The following is a 20794-nucleotide window of genomic DNA, read 5'->3' on the forward strand; positions in this document are numbered from 1 at the left end:
TGTTTGATGCATTCTAAAATTGCTTCTGGACAGCCAATAGTAAGAATGACAACTATCTTCAAATATAAAGTTAAAACAAAATGCTCATGGACTATTTTTTTTTTAAATTGCAATTTCTTATACTGATTCAAACGAAATTAAGGCTTTTTCTTGAGCCATCACAGGCAATGAAATGTATATGAGGATTTGCTGAGACAGAGCTAGTTAAAACATTGGGAGAAGGACTATCAACATATTTCCCCATTACTCCTGCTACCCCAGGGAAGATACTGAATGGCTAATCACCCAAACCAAAAATCCTCAATATTAGTTTTCATTGCTGTTTCTGATGGAAGAGCCTTCATTTTTCAGAATTGATAACAGAAAGTGACCTTGAGGGAGAGTCACATAGGTTTATATATAAAAATGACACACAGTAAACACCATATTTCATAACAGCAATTTCTCCCTAAACATACACACACCTTTATCTCTACGAATATCATGGATAATTCAATCTATTCTTCTGTTCCTCTAGCTTTTTCAGCCTTGTATTCTACTAAATAAATTTACTAACTAAATTCTCTAGACTACTTGGTCTCTGTCTTACAGTCACATCTTCCTGTAGCATAGGAAAACATAAACTTTATTCACCTCAGTCATGATCACTGTCAAAAGCAGATTTTACTGAACAACCATGAGGTCTAGGCATAGTCAGAAAGATAGCTCATAAAATGCAGGATAATTTTCACTGTGGCATTTCAGTTTTTCTAGCATCTGATAAATGATTTTACTAGCCAGATAATCTTCAAGTCTTATGTATAAAAAAAATTACTCAAGAGTACTTGCAGTTCATTCCTGAAATTGTCACTGAAATACAATAATCAAACTACAGAAAGCTGAGCAATCTGTTACTGAGATCACAATCCTGCAGCTTTTACAAAAGAAAAAGTCTTTGTAAAATCTGCATTTTGGTCTACATAAAGGACTGCTGGCTAAGGACCTAAATATGAGCGAAGACTCAGATACAGCATACTCATACTCACATAGTTTAATATGTGCTTAGCTCAGCTTTCTCACTCTAAGTTTGAGGCTGTTTCTACTACAACTATGTCAAATCAAAAATAATTTAGGAAGGTGGTAAGGTCCTCCATCAGATGTTTAAACCGACTCGGATCATCCTCTCTGTAAATGGGTGGCTCAGAGTGAAAGCAGTGTTACATGTGTGGATAGCTACTATTTGTTCAGTTGCTTAATAGAGTCCATTATGCACCCAGTGTTTTCTAGAAACACACAAAGGTAAACTCTGTTCAGAGGAACTTGATCTTGCCTTTAGACAAAGCCACATCCCCATTTTTATTCAACAAAGAATAAGGTCATTGCTTTAAAGTCAAAGGAATTACCTATTAGCACAGATGGTTTTATATCTCTAACAATATCTTCTAGATCCTTCATTTCAGCATGTTCGTGGGCAAAATGCTGCTTCTCAGACGTTAATGAGGCACGCCCCTGAGTAAGGAACAAAAAGAAAAACATATTTATTTTAAGTTTAATGGAACCTAATATCCTGGGATAATCAGTTTACAAAGTATCTGGTTTAACACATCCTATTCTCATTTCTACTTTTGCGTCTATCATATTAAACAAAGTTACACTGTGCACAGTTAACATGCTTAGGATAATTTAAGACTAATCTATTTCTCTAAGCAGTAGATAATAATTTTACTTTAAATTCGTAACAGTTGTACAATACCAATCTATTAACAATTATATGAAAGCATCATTAATTTCTTCTTTGAAGCATCTTAAAGATGCTTAAAAATACTAATGATAAAGCAAAAATATATTTATAGAGCAAAGAGTGCAGATATGCTGGGAAGGCAACACAAAAATAGTTTCTCCCAGCTTTTTCAGCTTCGCTCTTGTCTAAAAGTACACAGACTGTATGGGGGGAGTATATAGACTATAGGGGAGCCTATATTTTGCTTCACAGTGTTTAAGTTACTCATTATTAAGGATGGAATAAAAATAATTCTAACCAGATGTCTGGTGCACCACCATTTTTGCATTAACAAAATTGACTCAGCTGTGAAACAACTTTCGCTCTGATCTATACCAGCAATTTCCACCCACCAGTGCCCAACATGGTTCCCAAATGGAATATAATAGATGCTGGAGAAAGGGCTATAGAGTATCATTGACATGGACTGGCTGCAAAGAGGATTTGAGCTCACTATGGGTAACGTGGAGCGCAGGGCAAGAAGGGGCCAGAATTTTTGCAAATTATATTAGTTGTCTCAATATGCAGAGCTCTGTCTGCAGACAGGCATCTGAAAACTTCAGCAGAGGAGTTTAAAATGTGTACACTTCCACCCCTCATTTTAGTCTCATGCCTGCAGAAAATATCACTGCAAAAGCACTTCTCAAACACAAATCTAGAAGATGGTTCCAGCCTCTCAAACATCTTACAATTTCAGACAGAAAGAAACAGATTAAACAGATATATAGGAAAGTACATAAGGAAAACTGACTGCTAAATGTAATTTTGACCAAACAGCCAGAACAGATATATGTATTGGTTTCCCAGCCATACCTTTTCTGCTGATGAGAGTCGCTTTAATCTTAGCAAGTTTATTAAGACTACACTAAAGTATTGGAACAGAATTCCAATTCCACAATTTCACCAAAGTCTATGAATTCAACAACTTTGGCTCAATTTATGGCTTTGGATATAAGCCAGGATTAGTTTTTTAACGGCATTTTTTCTCCATTTTAACAAAACCAAGAAAGTTGATGCTACGTTTCAGACCACAATTCTGCAATGTGGCAACATGTGGCTGTGCCAGTCCCATCACAGAAGCTTCTCTGCAAGTTCTGGGACAGCCACTGTAAGAGCTGGTAGGCCAAAGAAAAGGCCGTTTTTCGTTTCCAGCTGCAAGAAAAGCACTTCCACCCCAAGGGTACCATTGGAAGCTGTGGAAGGCTGTTATGTGGTTGGGACTGATTGAGCTGGTCTGCCACACAGGATGCCAGCTTCCCTAGGCTTATCTGTGATTAAAAGGAATTTCCAGAGATTTCTCTTCTACAGATTTTTATGTCTGGATGGGCTTATGTAGGTCTTAAGTGTTCTCCTAGAGCTAATAGCACAGAAACACTGAGATATGGGCCCTTGGTTTCCTTTGTGGATAAAATGTGAAATTCTCAGCCTCGAGGGAATGCTGCAATATTAATAATTTTTGGCATATTCCTGCTCAAATCATTCCACTATGAATACGCATTTTGCAGTCTGCCCTTTCCCAGCATCCCAGCAGATGTCCTCACATTTTAAAGCAGGAATTTTCCTTAATATTTTCAGGGGAAAATATGAAGCTTTCTTTTTAGTCAGCAAAGAAAAAAGAAAAAAGCATTTATGACTACCAGGCCAAAAGCTTGTTACTAGGAATAACTCAAAATACTAAAGCCACTTTTCATTCTAAACCACTGCTTAGTTGGAATCAAAACGCTCAGTGGAGCCTGACTTGGAAACAGATTTCCTGGGGAGCTGGGAGTTGGTGCTGTGGGCTACCATCAGATCCCAGGCTGCTTCTTCAGCTGCTTCCTTAATGGCTTATCGTACTGCTGTTGAGGAAGCCGGGTTTTAATCTGGCCTTAAAACACCTCACCTCTAGGAGACTGCCTTGGGCTACCAAGAAAAAAGAAATCACCTCCAAGAGCTGTGACCAGCTCATTCTTCAGGCTGTAGCAGACTGGTAGATCTGATCACCTCCAGGATCTGCATATCTGAGCAGATCATTTGGGAAAGGTGACCTCCAATTTATTCCATAGTGCATAGCAGCCAAGAGATCAGGCTGACATCTTAGTGGATAAAAATGTTGATATTCTTTCACTTTTAGTCAAAACAAATAAACGAAATCCTTCATGAAGTAATTACTTCTTCATACAGTTTACTACTTGATTGGCTTTTGAGGAAGTACTTCAATATTTTAAAATTAAGATAATGACAAAGCTGTTAAAACACTTTCTGATGCAACAGCCAAGGATTTAAAGTTCTGACACTGATGATCATCTCTCATTTAATTAGCTACAAAGAAGTACTCAAATAGTAAGGATGTGATCCACTGCAACATTTTTCAGGCTAGCAAGATTAGTGCTAGCCAGATGGGTCAGCTTAGGTCAGATTCACTTCTGCCTTATCTTAATTTCTATCTGCTCTTAATTTCACACATGAAATTCTACCATTTAAAAAAAAAATAAAAAAAAAACCCAAACCAACCCCCAAAAACCAAACAAATAAAAAACTCAACCCAAGTAAAATCCCAAACAATTTTAAATTTATTTATTTATTCAGCTTTGGTCTGAATTAGCTTAATCCCATTAGTCAGGATGAATCATGTCTCCAAGTAAATATTTTTCTGGTATATTAACTAAGAATGAAATATTAAATTATGTGGCTTAGCAAAAATAACAACAGTGATGTACATAGAGATTTTTGCTTGGAAAATGCTTATAAAAGAAATTCTATAGTTAGGGGTTTTTTTAATACATATTTTAAAATAGATTAGAATTATGGAATGGTTTGGCTTGGAAGGGACCTTTAAAAGGTCATCTAGTTCAACTCCCCTGCCATGGACAGGGACACTTTCCACTAGACCAGGTTGCTCAAAGCCCCATCCAGCCTGGCCTTGAACACTTCCAGGAATGGGGCAGCCACAGCTTCTCTGGGCAACCTGTGCCAATGTCTCACCACCCTCATTGTAAAAAAAATTATTCCTAATATCTAATCTGAATTGACCCCTTTTTATCTTAAAGCTATAATCCCTTGCCCTATTAGTCCATGCCCTTGTAAAAAGTCCCTCTCTAGCTTTCTTGTAGGCCCCTTTTGGTACTATAAGGCTGCTATAAGGTCTCCCCAGAGCCTTCTGTTCTCCAGGCTGAACAATCCCAATTCTCTCAGCCTTTCCTTATAGGAGAGGTGTCAGAAATGTATTTTAATTGCTAATTAAAATACATTTAAATAATTGATCCTAAAGGAGCTACATAACATGTCCCTAAAAACTGCATCCAAGATTTCAAGACCAGATGATTCGGTTACAAAACACTGATAATTCAGAGGACAGAGCTTTAGGCAGTAATTTTTTTCTCTCCAAATTGACAAATTGTCAAGTTCTGCCCTCTACTAAGTAGAGAGGTGGCAGCAAGAGTATGGCTAGCTTTCCTCTGTGCCCTGCCAACAGGGCAAGCAATGGCTTGCAGGAAAAACCTATTAAGTTTTGTGAATCTTAACCTCAAACTAAGGGCTTCCAGTCCACTTAGTACAAGCTTCCAGACATCTGTCCCTCAATGCTTCTAGGTGGACTAAGAAATTACAGAGGTTTTGTCAGTCAGCAGAAAGAAGAGGATGGAGCCAAAATGCAGAAGTCTCAATTCTAGGTTTGTGGGTTTGCTGTCTTGTCTCCCTCCTGACACTGAAGAGATGCAACGTGGACGAACCTGTCAGTGTCGAGCTGCTCTGACTAAAACATCTTCCAGAAGCACAGAGCCCCTCTTCTGACATTTCTATTTCCAGCCATGGTTTAGCCAGCTTTTGTACTCTGGCTGCTAGGAAATGAGCTGTGGATGATCAACAGAAGGCAGCATAAATCAGAAACTGCTCTGGTCTTTTTGCATCTCCATAATCCTAAGATACTAGCATGACACACAGTTCACTGATATTTCCTTTACTCTTCTAATAGGAAAAAGAAAAAATGTGAAATACTCCATACTAAGAAAGAATTTGAATGAGCTCTGGTGTATGAAGCTCTGAGTCTTAAGTAGAAACATCATCTTCAGTCACATTTGGATTTGCCTTCTAAGTCCACTGTCTTGCTCTTTTAGCATTATTAAAAATTCATTCATTCAATGAAAAGGGCTCAGAAAAATCAGCTTAAAGATATGTCCTTTTCAGTACACCAAGCCTCCATATAGTCTCATTGTTTCACTGAAGCACTTCAATGCTCACCAAACAGGGGAGAGATTTTTCCAGGGGTTCTTATCAAAGGATGTTATTGCACTGTTGCTCAAATAGCTATATGAAGACTTACCTAGGCCAGACATCAGCTGTCTTAAGTTGTATTATGTTTTCTATTACATATAAGATATGTAGATGTACATAGAGATATATGTATCTTTCCGCCATCAAGTGACACTCCCCAAATCCCAAAAGAAAGTCTTCCACAATGAAATCCACAGGTGAACTAGAAGATTTAATGTGATACCTGTGCAGCTATTCACAGGGGAAGATACAAACTCATAAATTCTTTCAATAGAAAGAAGGTAAAGTTAAAAAAGAGACTATATGTTCTTCTTGCTTTTACTTCCCAAATGTATTCAGTATCTCAAGAAATAAAGAACCACCATTTCCTTATACTTTGTAATGCTATATATTCTTATATGATTTTCTTATCTTTTATAGAACAAGTAATTTGCTAGGGGCATTGTAATCAATTTGCTTGAATTAAAAAAAAAAAACCAAAAAACAAAACCATCCAACCAACTGACAAACTAGTAAAAACTAATGTATTACGACGACATTCATGGTATCTTTAAAGCATAATCAAGCTGCCTGAATGAACTATACAATACACTTTCACAAGAATGCTGAAGGTTGAGAATATTAATAACACTCAAAAAGATTAATAAACCTTAAATCCAAAAACTCTGTGAAAATTCCAGAAATTACTATGGAGAGGAAAAGTATTGCCTCTATCACAGTATAATTCTGTACCAAGAAACCTATGGTATAGTTTGGATTTGAACAAAAGAGAACAAAGCAACCTGAAAACACATATATTAGAAGTCACTATGGTATCTTGGAAAGTAATATGAGTTAAATCCTTTATTAGCAAATTAATTACAATGTGGATTGTGTTAAATCAGTAGATGAAGTACAGAGATAAAGAAACAACAGCAGCATTCTCTGATTGTGACATTATGTATGAGAGATCTTGGCAATCCTAAAATGTCTATACTCCTTAATGGAACAGAGTAATTTGTATTATATATTATTAATACCAATAGTAAAACATAGTCACTTGGACACCAGGACCTTTCAATTCAAGGAGCAAAAGGAAGTAACAGGACTCAGTATTTAATAGTTTTATGAAAAAATTGCTCGTATGTTGGATTTGAAATGGAAGCAGTTCTTACTTTTAGGGGAGGGTTCTGAAGTTTTTAGTTTTAGTGTCTGATCCAGAGGGATCAGACACTAGCAAATATACATCACAGTTTTCACAGAAAGTTACTCATATCATCATATTATAGCCAAATTGAAGCTCAGATAACAAACAAAAATGACCATCAATAAAACCCTGAGAAAATTCACAGAAAACAGCTGTAAAAACAGGAGACTAGACTGCACAGCAGACATCTATATGGGATATTACGAAACAGGAGGCAAATCTTGCAAATATCGCCAATGTGAAGTCTAATGCCACAGCCCATTTGAGCTGGTTCTGCTGGGGCTGCCCCACGAGCCAAGGCTGAAGAGCAGAGCAGCTCTATACCAGTGAGGCGAGAGAGGCAGGGCTGGAAGCTCTCCAAGAATTGCTCTCTCCATCAGCTGGGAGGCAGCTGTGAATAAGCCAGAGCACCCTGATGACTGCACTGTCCCACATTCAGGCAGCGCTGGCACTCGTCCCATCTAACAACCAGGGAGGCACAAATCTATTTATATAAACACTTGCCTCCATTTGACTCTGTCAACTGCAGTTTATTTAAACAAGAGAACAGAGATCAGTACACAGACAAATTAATAAATTCATTGGAGGTTCTTAAATACTGAAGACATGAGAACTGTAGACTAGAGAGCAAAGTAGTCCATTAGTAGGTAGAATATTTCCAACTGCAAATGTTTTGGTTTGATTTGAATTTTTCCTGTAAGTTTCCCACTGCACAGTTAAGAGCAAAACAAACAAAAAAGCAGTTGTGAAAAAAAATGTGGTTTAAGAGTCATGGGAGAAGGTGGTGAAACATCTCCCTCTTGGGAGATGGTCTCTACGTGGCTTTTTATCTCTTTCATCACAAGTAAATCCATGGTCTAAAGGTTGTTATGAACCATCTGGTTCAACCAGCTCTAGGCAGGGACTGCAGACAGTGCTGGGAGATGAGGGACCTCCCCTGGGGAGTCCCACAAAGTCATGATAGGGAAGGGACAGGAGAGGCAGAGAGAGCGAGCTGGGAGGGAACAGGCCAGGTTGACCCCCTAGCCAGAACCACAGGACAGCATCAGGTATGAGGAGTCACAAAATGCAAAACAAAAAAGGTGGATATGGACTCACTGGTCAGGGGTTAACTGAAGTCCAGTTCCTGCAGGTGACAGGCACTCCTGTGCCACCTCATTTAGGAACCAAAATAGCAGAGACATACAAGCCCTCCCAAATCCCTCTACCAAGGCTCTAACTATAAAGTGACAGTGCCTCCTCATCAGGCCCATCATCTAACACCTAAAGGTGAAGAGAACACATTAAAACCAGACCAGGCAACTTGGACACAGAACTAATAAACAGTTCATTATCACATGTGTGAAAAAACCCACAACATTTGGAAGAAATAATGTCATAATGGTTGGCCATTTCAGACTAAGAATTTAGGTAAGAAATGTAATTCTGATGTTGACTTTAGAACACACTGTTAGAAGATTAGGGCTGTTTAAGTCCTGTAAAATTTATAAAGTGCCCTTTTCATGTAAATAAGCATACATGGTTAATGGGTTAACAAGGTTAATAGGCAGGACAAAATTATAAAGACAATTATTTCAAGAAGATAAGATCTGAGAAGTGGAGCAAATCACAAATCCACAAAGCAATTGAAAATTGAGCCAAACAATCATTCATCTCAGTAACAGAGCACGAGCTAAAGAAATCATAAACCAGCCAAATTAAGTGCCTATCTCATCAATACATCTAATGTACACAGTGTCAAAGAGCTACATGCTAACAAAGTTAATAGATTTTGATGGTGTCTTTCAGAGAAACAGCCCACCAATCATCCTTTTGCCTTATTCTCACTTGTTTTCATACATTACTCACCAAGCATGAGTAATGTTCATGAGATCAGAGACAAATTAATGTGTTTCCTTTTTGCAAAACTTATACTTCATATAGAATACAATAAAGGAAAGATGAAAGCACACACATTGATTCCCCAGACATCAGAATAACTGACGAAGCAAACAAGGATCACTTCACTGGGATATGACATGAGTAAAATAAGGCAGAAACTGCTTTGAGTGATTGTCATGCCTCAGAGATACCCAAGGCATTGCATCTTTGCTAAAACGTAAATAAATTTTTTTGGCTTAAAAGATCATAGCCAGTTGCAGTCAGCCATAAAAGAACTGATCAAGAACAGAAGTGTCAGAATAATGGACTGTTGATAAGAAGAAAGCTAGAAATAATTAAAAGTTAGCAGAAGGAGTTAAAACATTAGGTGGTATATAAAGTCAACATTAAAACCACTATCAAATTAGTATCTAGAATGAAATAGAAACTTTTTTAAAGAGTGATTATTGACAAAATAATAAAAACATTAGTAACAGTCTGGATAGGATTCAGTTCAATAATACAATATTTAGTTGTGAGCTCTGAAGACTCTTTCACTTGTTACATGAGGTCTGCTGACTCTTATGGAAGCAACCACACCTATATGGCACTGAAGTTCTGGTGTCAATCCCAAATGTACCTCTTCCATCATTTTCTAAGCAAAGATTTGAACTATGTATGTACCCAGCTTTGACCGATCCATAAACTTTAATCAAGGTCATATCCCCTGCCAGTTATTTGGTTGTGATGATCTTATCCAAATATGATTGCCAGGGATAATGAAATGGGGGAAGGAGGAGGGAAAATGAAATCATTTTATGGGATTATCTAAAGGTTTACCTGGTTATCTCAATTTTAAATAATTAGGACCACAGAAACTGGTAAACTTCTGGGATCTATTTCAGTCCTCCTCTTAGAAAGATCAACATTCTGAAGCCTTCAACCATTAGACCTCAGTGGATGTTCTTGTGCTTGCCATACAGGGGAAGAGATCACACATCTAACGGACATTTAAAATACAAATCACTTGGCTAGATACAAGTATTACTCTGCTGAACTAGAAAGAACAGAGTACAAAACTGTCAAAAGCAACACTGCTCCATGTTGACATACTCTTTAAAATTATGGATAATATTCATGCCTATGCAAAGGAACTTCTTCTGTGCACTAGGGATTATGTGGCATACAAAAATCTAATGATGCCTTACAAATTACAGACAAACTTCACCCCAAGAGAATTACATTGGGCAGCCCAGGAACATTCCCAACAGCATGTCCATCCTCAGCACAGGAGCAGCTATCCTTGGCAGAGGGCAGTGGGGTTTCTAGTGAGTCCTTTTAAATACTAAGAATGCCTTATTATTTGCAGCATATTCCCAGGAAGTTTCAATAACCACCTTGCCTAGTCTGTTCTTGGTATTGCCTTAAAAAAAAGAAGGAAAATAGAAGTCTTTGCAGCACATTACTGAAATGCTCAGACAATCGTGAACATCATGAACATCCTAAAACTGATAATCACATTCTGCCTCTTCTCAGCTAGTTGACACAAAAGAATTTACTGTCTTTGAAGTTCATGGGTGAAGACTTGACACTAATATAGCTAAACATGACACTATGCCAGCTTTAAAGACGACACAAAATGTGTTCATCACACATTTTGCAATTTGTGTGATTAACAGAAAAAAATATGGGAACACTGAGAATATGGGAATGGAAAGAAATGTGGAAGACATAACCCATCAATGTTTTCATATATGTAAAAAATTATTAATCAATCAGAGAGAATGTGATCATGGGACAGAATTCAGAATTAAAGATGAGTCCCAACTGCTTATGTATAATCTTCTGTATTGGGTCTGGCTGAGATAGACTTCATTTCCCCACAGCCACCCTCACAGTGCTGTGCTTTGTGCTGGTAGTTAGAAAGAGGTTGATAACACACCGGTGTTTTGGCTACTGTTGAGCAGCGCTTGTACAGCACCAGTGCTGTCTCACCAACATTCACCCCCCTATCGTTTGCTGATAGGAAGTGGAGAATAAGCCTTTTTTCTCTGCACTTAGGAGCACACAAACTTGCACTTTTGCTTCAGTAAGCTGCTTGATCTTAACCTACAAGTCATTTTCCATCTTATTTTTTCTCCACTGTCCAGCTGGGAAAGGGAGCAATAGAATGACTTGATGGGCACCTGGCATCCAGCCAAGGTCAACCCTCCAGTCTTTTATTGGCACCCACTGTGGGGCTCAATCCCATGACTCTGAGATTAAGAGTTTCATTATCTATCAGCTGAGCTATCTGGGCTCCAGCATGGGCTCCTTCATCCACAGGTCCCTGCCAGGAGCCTGCTCCAGCACAGTTTCCCACGAGTTCCCAGCCCTCTTTCAGACATCCACCTGCTCCAGTGTGGATCTCCTCCACAGGCTGCAGATGGACCTCTGCATTCCTGTGGTCCTCCATGGGCTGCAGGAGGACAGCCTTCTTCATCACGGTCTTCATCACAAGCTGCAGGGGAATCTCAGCTCTGGTGCCTGGAGCACCTCCTGTCCCTCCTTCTGCACTGACCTCGGTGTCTGCAGAGTTGTTTCTCTCAGATGTTCTCACACCGCTCTTCTCTGGCCACAATTTCATCTGCGCAATAACTTCTTTCTTTCTTTCTTAACTATGTTATCACAGAGGCATTACTATCATTCCTGGTTGGCTTGGCCTGGGCCAGCAGCAAGTCCGTCCTGGAGCCGGCTGACATTGGTTCTACCAGACATGAGGGAAGCTTCTGGCAGCTTCTCACAGAAGCCACCCCTGCAGCCCCCCCACCCTTCCCCCGCCACCAAAACCTGATACATCTTCAACTACACAACAGTACAAAAGCAACTTTAAAGGTATCTTTTAATTAAACATTAAAATTTCCATTTGAATGCACTGGGATACTTAAGACAGTAAGTTTCAAAAAGTCACATGGTTTACGTGTGGCAAAATTCTAATGATATTATTATCTGCAAACCTTCCTCAGTCACCTTTGCAAAACAATTAATTTCAACTGGTGAAAGCATTCTAAATAAATTTGAAAAGACCAAACAACAATCCCAAACGAATACCAACAACACCATAAGGTCTCTAGAATGCAGTATAGAACATAACTATAGGCAGCATAACAAACACAGCCTTCATCACCAGCTCTTTCACCACAACATAGCAGAAAAGTTGGTCATCAGACTTGGTTTAATGAAAACAGATGGTTCCCATGGAGGGGGAGGTGGGAATAAAATTAACAGGAAAATGAAAACACAGCTGCACTTGAATTAAAAAGCCACAAAGGACAAAATCAGCAACAAAAGCCTGATAAGTGACTTCGTGGCAGCTTTTGAGGGTGGGGTAAGAAGAAAAAGGTGGAAACTGCAGTTAGGTCAACAAAAGTTCCAAGGTTCATTTTCTTTGGTTAGAACTGGTTGAAACACTACAGAAAGCAGATGAAAGGAGAAACAATGTTTAAATCTATAATCACACATTGCAAAATTAATGATCAAAGGACAGCATAGAATATAAATGATGTAAAAATTACTTTCGTTGGACAAAGTAATTGCTGAGTCTTAAGAGATTCTCCTGTTTCTCACACTGCTAAAGCAACAGATCAGAACATTTCTAGGACTGAAAAAGTCTCACTGCTTCAAGTAAAATTCTTTTGATTAAGCAGGTTTTTGTAAAGCAAAGTTGAAGGGACTCTTCATTGAACAGATTTCTTTTGATACGTGTCCTTAGTAGTGTGTCAGTTTAGTTTATGCAAAAGTTGGTTAAGTGGTGATCTATGTTGTAGCTTGGCAATTCTTACCTTTGCAATAATGAAAAGGTTGTGTCCTTCTGATTGTACAGTTTTCTCATAAATTTTCCCCATTTTACTTCTCTTATCTCATTTCTAAGAATCTGGAAAACCTTACAAGGCTTTGTAGCACTTTTCTGCAATCAGCTAAAGCCCAAACAATTTCCTAAGCAGACTTAAATCACAGCATTCTCTCTCAGGCCAGAAAAAGGACCCAGGAATAGCTTAATTATTTACTTGCTGTACATATTATTTCCTGGCAGTTAAATCTCAAGCCTCAAGAGGCTTACGTTGTATTTTCTTTCTTTTGGGGTAGGGTATTTTTCTTTTATTTTTCTTACTTTTCAGGGGAACATTTCTTTGCAGAAGAAGCCAAGAGAGGACTTGCAGCACCCTAGGCCAAGAACATGCTTCCTTATGCCCAGCTCAGGCCTTGTCCTGACAGATCTCCAGCTTCTAAATCCAGTAGGCTCTTCATAAACACAGTGCAGCAGTAAGCACCCACACATTCTCAAGCCCCCCAGGATGGCTAGATGGGAAAATGAGTGCTCCCAGGCCTTCCAGGAACACAAGCAACGACCTGAAATGTGCACCGTTGGCTCCTGCTGCTTGTGTCAACATCTGGCCACAAATTCAGCCCTAATCTACCTCAGACAGCTGTTATGTCTGGCTATCACAAACAGTTCACAAATATACTCTAGGCAGAACATGAAATTCAGTGGACTGTTTTTTGGACAAAACCCAAATTAAAGGTCCAGCAAGAAGAATAAGAGAGGAAAGGAACACTGAAGCTGTGTGAGACACTGATTAGTTTTGGCACTGCCTGAGAGCAGAGAAACTAGAAGGTGGTGAGGAAAGAATGCAGTCACCGAGTCACTAAAAATTTAGAACCCATGAAAGGAATCAGTCATTGCGTACCAAAAGCAACAACCCGGCTTCTCGGCTGACTAGCAAATTAGCAGTGAGAGGTGTAAAGAAGCAGGGAGAAGAAATGAGGGAGAGAGAAGAAAGGCTGGTTAAACACCTCAACTGGACAGACAGGCAGCTGAGACCTGTTTTGCTACCTTAGGGTCGGGAAGTTCCTACACTGTCCCTGTCAGTTTGTTCCCTTAACAGTACCAGAAGGTGATTTTAGTTCAATTGCATTATTTTATAATCCCAGTCTCTATGGTGGAAGAAATGGTGCAACACATCACTCTTCTTAGACAACATCAAGGTTTCAACAGCCACAGACAATACACAAGCCTTCAGTCATCTAAGTTTGCATGCAAAATCACTTTAAGATTATTAGATGAAAACAAAAAGGATTAAAAACACTCACCAAAATAAACAAACAAAAAGAAAAACACCAACTCCTCCCCTCCAAAAAACCCTAAAACACCTGTGTCCTAGATAGTGGCATTCTTCTGTACCTGATCAGGCTACTTTTCTGCCTTCTGGTAAGGGGTGTCCAAGATGACCTTAGTAATACTCTCCCATCTCAGAGTCTATGATCCTACTATTTTCTCTCGAACAGCATGAGTGAAAGGTGCTGTGATGCTGTTCAATAAGCCAACAGATACTGACTGCATCCTCTTGATGCAAAGGAATGTGAACCACAAAAGATCTTTCATATCAGATAGCAAAAGAACACTGGGCAGGAGTGTGGTACCAACAAACATGACCACAAATACTGCAAACCAACCAGCAAGGTGAAAAAGCAAAGCCAATTGGCCTCTCATCCATTTCCTTTAAGTAGCTCACAAACTATTAAATGCATAACTACATTTTAAAACATACCAGTTTCTTTATTCTGGCACATGGAATTCATATGTTTCTTTATTTTGGCACATGGAAGGAATGAGGTAAGGGTGACTGATGAAGTCTCTCAGCAGCTTCAAATTCTGACCAGTGTTGATAGCACTGCAGACCACAACATCTGCAACATGAGCTATATCACTGTGCAGAGAAGCTATTTGTTGCAAGGTATGTCAGTTGTTGCAGAAGGATGACTTGCCTGCCATCCTAATAATGTATGTATATGTCTTTGTGCAAGACTGTGCTCAAAAATAGTAGTCACATTAACATGGGAAATATTAAACCCTCAAGTTGAACATTTCTTTCTTCACACATTTTTTAATGAACTGCTGAAAAATTCTCTTCATTATGTGCTCATCCCTAAGAGAAATAGAGCAGGAACTCCAAGCATAATAATCCCCCACCCTGAAGAAACATGGAAGTCTGTCATTAATTTAATAAACTAGAAAAGAAAAACAACTTGCTATGCCAAGAGAGATATATTGTTGCAGTTGCTTTCACAAAGAAGATATTCTTGTCTTTATCTACAGAGTGCAAGTAATATCATGATATTTAAAGGAATGATAAAATCATATTACCTTTACTACTAATCCCTTTGAGTCAACCAACCATATCCTTTTGGTAGCTGCATCTTTGGAAACCCCTTCTTTTTCCATAGCCATAACAACGAGGTTTGCTATCCCTAGTGCAGCCTGAAGGAAAAAGAAAAGTAGTATAAAAAACAAGAAATATAAGAAATCCCCTGCTCACTTGTTTCCTTTAACCACTACATAAGGTAAGTTTCTTAATTTCATTAAACAATAAAACTGAATAATTATTTTTTCATAAAGTAAACCTAATGAACTGTTGCTACCATTTGGTAATTAGAAACTGTAATGTAGAAAAATAGCATAGATAAATCTTATATCATATAGATAAATCATGGTAGAGATAAATCTTCAGATGGCACTTAGAGTGTGGAGAGTGCAATAAATGTTTAAACTAGAAAATTCTAGAACTAACATTTATTCCACATAATAATACTTACAGCCCTGGAAGTGTTCAAGGCCATGCTGGATGGGGTTCTAAGCAACCTGGTCTAGTGGAAGGTTCCCTGCCCATTGCAGTAGAACTGGAACTAGATGATCTTTAAGGTCCCTTCCCAAACCATTCTATAATCCTATGATATTAATCTCAGAATGCATTAAGTATTTTTACTTATGCAGAATGCATAAGTATTTATGCATTAAGTAGATTTAAGTCTGCATGCCAGAAAGTAAAAGCCAGTTCTAAAAGATTTTTTGCTTTTATCTTTCTTTAAAATGTCCATCAGGAGGGTAAGTCTCCTTTTACCTACTATTCATTTATTTTGTAACTCTAGATTTGGCTGTGCTCCCAGTGAAAGTAGGGAAGAGAAAAACTCACTTATCAATATTTTGCTGAAATGTGAGTAATTCTTACTGGATTTTATAATATTTCATCCAACAGATCAAATGTCATACAGGTACAGATTGAAAACCAGGCAACAAAGTGAGCCCAGAGACCACTCGGTATTTCTAATTACCAACTCATATACATATATAGGGTTGGTTCTGTTTCTTGTTCACTGAGAATCAAGTGAGAAAACCCTTTTTTCATTAAGAAATAAGTAGTTTTATTAAAAATGAGCTCCTGCAGGAGGGATGACATCTACCATTACCTCTTTGCAGTAACAGGTGTGCTGACAATACTAATAAAAAAAATAAACATTAGACAATGGATTAATCTCTCTGTTGAACATGGAGCAAAACCAGGGGAAGGAACTCCAAAGAGATGGACAGTCTTGATGCACCAAGGCATTGACACACCAGCCATGGATACAAGTAGTTCTGAAAACCACAGACTTAACATCAAATATTTAATGAAATTAAAGAAGTTTCCATGGGGTTGAAGACTTCATGAAAGAGATGCAAGAGATGACAAGTCACACTGTAGATAAGTACAACCTTCACTTGTGTGAAGTGGCTTAGAAATTAATACTGAAAAATTAGTATAAAAAATGTGCATAAAATCTTCAGAAATGGATGATTTCAATATGCAGAATACTGAAAAACTGTATTCAATGACAAAAAAAATTCAAAGGGGCACTGCTTCCTTCTAAATAACACTGATTTATGTAAATATGTTTTCTTTACTTTCTCTGATGTATTTCCTCATCTTTCAAAAATGTTTTGTTTGCTTATATTGAGAGCAGTTCAATAACTTACAGGTGAAGAGCTAAAACCAGAAGTTCTAAAAAAAGAACAGATCTCTAAAAAATGTCTTATGAAAAATACAAGGCTTGACAAGATGATCAGAGATTTTTCTGCAAGTTTACATTTGAATTAAAAACCAACTTTCAGCACGTCTTAGTGATTGTTCTACCCATTTAATCATCTTGTTAAGTGGACACATATAACTTGATTAAATACAAAGAAAAATCACCATAGCACAATTTTTCATGATGTATAAAAATACATACCTCTCCAGCTCCCTGGAACAACACTGTGTGATCTGATAACTTGTTCTTGGTAATACGCAGAGCTGCAAGGAGACCTGCAACAGCAACAGATGCAGTTCCTGAAGGTAAAAAAAAAAAAAGAATAATAAATTTGGTTATTCTGGACACAATTACAAAACATTACATTTTAAATAATTCCACAGCATCTTTCGGCTAAAAGATACAATTAGTGAGGGTAGTAACAAATAGTTGAGCAGAACTGGGGTTTGCTCTACTTTGTTCTTATGAAAGTTAAATTAAGTGGGAATATCTTCAGAGTAATGTGAAATTAAATATGATCAATTAATTCTACTGGATGGGTATAATGGCTAGGGCATTCAAACTATAGAATACTCTGGTTAGAACCTTTCTTAGAAGGGAAGGGTGCGAAAGCCCAGGCAGGTGTATTTTGAAGGACTCCAGATACTGAAAATTAAGATACTGGTTTCATTCTTAAAATAGATACACTCCAAGTACAGTAAAATACAAGACTAAAATAAACCTTCATTTCTCATGGAGAGGTTGTCAGAGTAGATGAACAAACTGAACATTTACAGAGAAGCAAAGATAGCTGATGGAATAGGGCCACCTTATTTAAGACTCCAGTCCACTGTGAAGGGGATCTCAGCTCACCAGCATCTAAAACATTGGAGGTGCCTTTTAAATCTATCTCTGAGTTATGCTACCCAGGGAAAAAGGCTAACATTTAGTTTTAAGATTTAGCCTGTGGAGGCCTTTCTTCTCCAAATCAGAATCACAAAGAATGAGATACCTGTCTGCCTTTGAATGGAAAAATTTTGGTCTTCATTGTGAGAAACAGCTATTAATAAACAGTAGGGCAATAAAGAGAACCCAAGGAGGGATCAAACCCAAACTTGTTCACAGTGGCAGGATCAGTCATACCTCTGTGATTGCTGATGTATCTTTGTCTAACTTGTCCCTAAAGTCTTCTTTTGAATGCTCTTATGATCTCCTCAGAAAGCTACTCCATTTGGTTGAAAATTTCAAATGTAAATGTTTCTTTTCTGCTTCTTCTTGTTCTATTTTGGTCTCTTATCTACTACTGGAAAACTTTTTATTTTGTCTTTGCAACAAGTCATGTGTTATATTTGAAGATTAATGCTGTCCCAACCTGCTCTTCTTATGTGGAACAATCCCAATTCTTTCATGCTTTCTAAAACAGTACTCATTTCCCTCCTTGGGTTGTTTCTTCTATTCCTTGAACTGCAGCACCCAAATCAATACACTAGACTGCAGGTGAATTGCCAGCACTGCTGAGTCTAGCTGTCAGCTTCTGTCATGCTCAAGAAAGTTGTATTTAGTTGTCAGGACCTCATATCTGGCTCTTCTGACCCTAAGCTTGAAGGTGACTCCTTCTCCCCAACAAAGTCTACTGGAGGGGGAAGATTTTCTTTCATGAATTTTTCTTTCATGAATTTTTTCTTTCATGAATTTTTCTGACTTCAGGCAACAAGCTTGTATTTTTCACAAGTTATTATCCTCATTAAAACCCAGGCATAAGGTGGACCAAAAAAACCCCAAACCAGTCAGACTCTATTTCTGCAAGGATCCATTAAATACTGGAAAAAATGCTGAGAAAGTGCATTAATTTTCAACAGGTTCACAGAACCCATAAAGACATCCTGTGGATGGGGATGTGGTAGTGACATAGATAATATCAACAGCAAAGTTGTGCTCAATGTGTTTCTTTAGAGGAAATTCTGAAGAACTGATATCAGACAGCACTAATTTCATCAGAACTGAAAAAGCTGTACTGGACACTAACAATTAGGTATTGGAAGTCAAAAAATGGTTTTCAACAGTGTTTGAAGATTTAAAATGCCTATCTGAGAGAGCTGAATCACAGGAAGACAAACACGGGCCCTGCGATGTCCAGTTCTGGGAAAAGAAATGAATCCTTCCTTCTCTGGGCAGCAGTTGCTGCTGACTAACCTAAGGAAACTAAAGATGAGGTTACAAATGATTTTGAGAAGCCTGCAAGAACTTAAAAGGAGGATCACAGAATCATAGAATCAGCCAGGTTGGAAAGGACCTCCAAGATCATCAAGTCCAACCCTTGATCCACTACCACCACGATTACTAGACCATGGCACTAAGTGCCACATCCAGTCTCATCTTAAAAACCTCCAGGGACAGAGAATCCACCACTTCCCTGGGCAGCCCATTCCAATGCCTGATTACCCTCTCTGGAAAGAATTTCTTCCTAATATCCAACCTAAACCTCCCCTGGCAGAGCTTAAGACCATGCCCTCTTGTCTTACAGATAGCTGCCTGGGAGAAGAGACCAACCCCCACCTGGCTACAACCTCCTTTCATCTGCTGGTTTCTACAAATCTATTCCTGATCATCACTGCCCTAACTGCTTTTCCTAAGCTTTTGATCCTAGGGTGGTTTGCATACAGAGTGTGTGCAGAGTATTGGATGTTGTGTCCCTAATTTCATGGGATATTCTGAGTTGGAAGGGACCTACAAGGATCATCGAGTCCAACTCTTAAGTGAATGGCCCATACAGGGATCAAACCCATAATCCTGGTGTTATTATCACCATGCTCTAATCAACTGAGTTAATCTCAGGGTCAGCAATTGCCTACAAGCCACCCAGTTGCTTTTGAGGGGAAATTCACATTGCTACTGATTTTTCCTTCATAAAAAGTGTGAAATAGGTATGACAAGCCCTCCAAAAGTGTATGGCCCAGAATCTGCACATTGGACATTTGCCCTCAACGTGCAGCTCCCCTAAATTTGCTCTTTGTAATTTTACTTTCTCATAAACAAGGCAAATTTTAAAGTTGAGAGAACAGTAATCTCTACGTTAAGCTCCAGGAGGTGCTCAAAACAGACATTCATACTGCAGGCACACAGACCATTGATTTTTCAAGACATGTAACTAAGGCACTAAAAAAACAAAAGTAATAAGAAGCCTGGTAGCAGGTAAACCTCTTCTTAAATGACATCATCTGGGTGTTGAAGGCTGGGTTTGAATCTGTGATTCATAGGTAGGATCATCTGAGTTTCAAGAATGGCTACTTCTTCAAAAATAAAAGATAATGCATAATAGAATTTAACAACACATTTTAAATTTAGAAAGTCACTTTTTGAAGTAAATCCACCTGAGCAGTTAAAAAACATGTGCCTTTAGAACTAAAAAGTTTGTTACGTGCTTTTGATTATGACTTTTCCCTTCAATCATCAGAAATACAGGACACCTCGTTCTCAGCTCACTTAATGTTTAGACCATACAAATTTGGCATTTTTAGTTACATAGTAATTTTTATGACTTGTTCTGTCCTTCATTTCTAAATAAAAATATCTTAAAAATGGTTCCTCTGAGGCATGCCTTTGGGAACAACAACCATCAGGCTGAGACACTTCCACCCCACAGTCTCCAAGAGCCAGCTTGTTTCTTTCCCAGATGACACTGTCTTCCTCTGGCAAGGGCCAAATTGGCAAAGACCAAAAATGGCAAAATAGAGAAGTCAGAGTGTGCTCTCAGTTTCCCTGGGTACTCTACCAAACACTCGCCATAACCAGCAAGAAAAAAATCCCATCCTCTCCTTGGATGCAAAATTCTTTCTTCTATTTTATATTACACAGCTCTTCTTGTAGGGGAGGAG

General features: G+C 38.4%; 1 protein-coding gene across 1 annotated transcript in view; it reads right to left on the reverse strand.

Annotated features, from left to right (window-relative positions):
* Nucleotides 1–20794, reverse strand: part of ME1 (malic enzyme 1) — a 164653-nt gene that overhangs the window by 13111 nt on the left and 130748 nt on the right. The window contains exons 8-10 of the mRNA XM_051777956.1: nucleotides 17142–17239; nucleotides 15241–15354; nucleotides 1383–1488 (exon numbers count right to left, since the gene is read on the reverse strand). Of these exons, the coding sequence (XP_051633916.1) occupies nucleotides 1383–1488; nucleotides 15241–15354; nucleotides 17142–17239 (318 nt within the window). The remainder of the gene's footprint in view (nucleotides 1–1382; nucleotides 1489–15240; nucleotides 15355–17141; nucleotides 17240–20794) is intronic.

This window comes from Manacus candei, unplaced genomic scaffold (assembly GCF_025592945.1).
Source record: "Manacus candei isolate 608988 ecotype Guabito, Panama unplaced genomic scaffold, ASM2559294v1 h1tg000011l, whole genome shotgun sequence".
Taxonomy (NCBI): Eukaryota; Metazoa; Chordata; class Aves; order Passeriformes; family Pipridae; genus Manacus; species Manacus candei.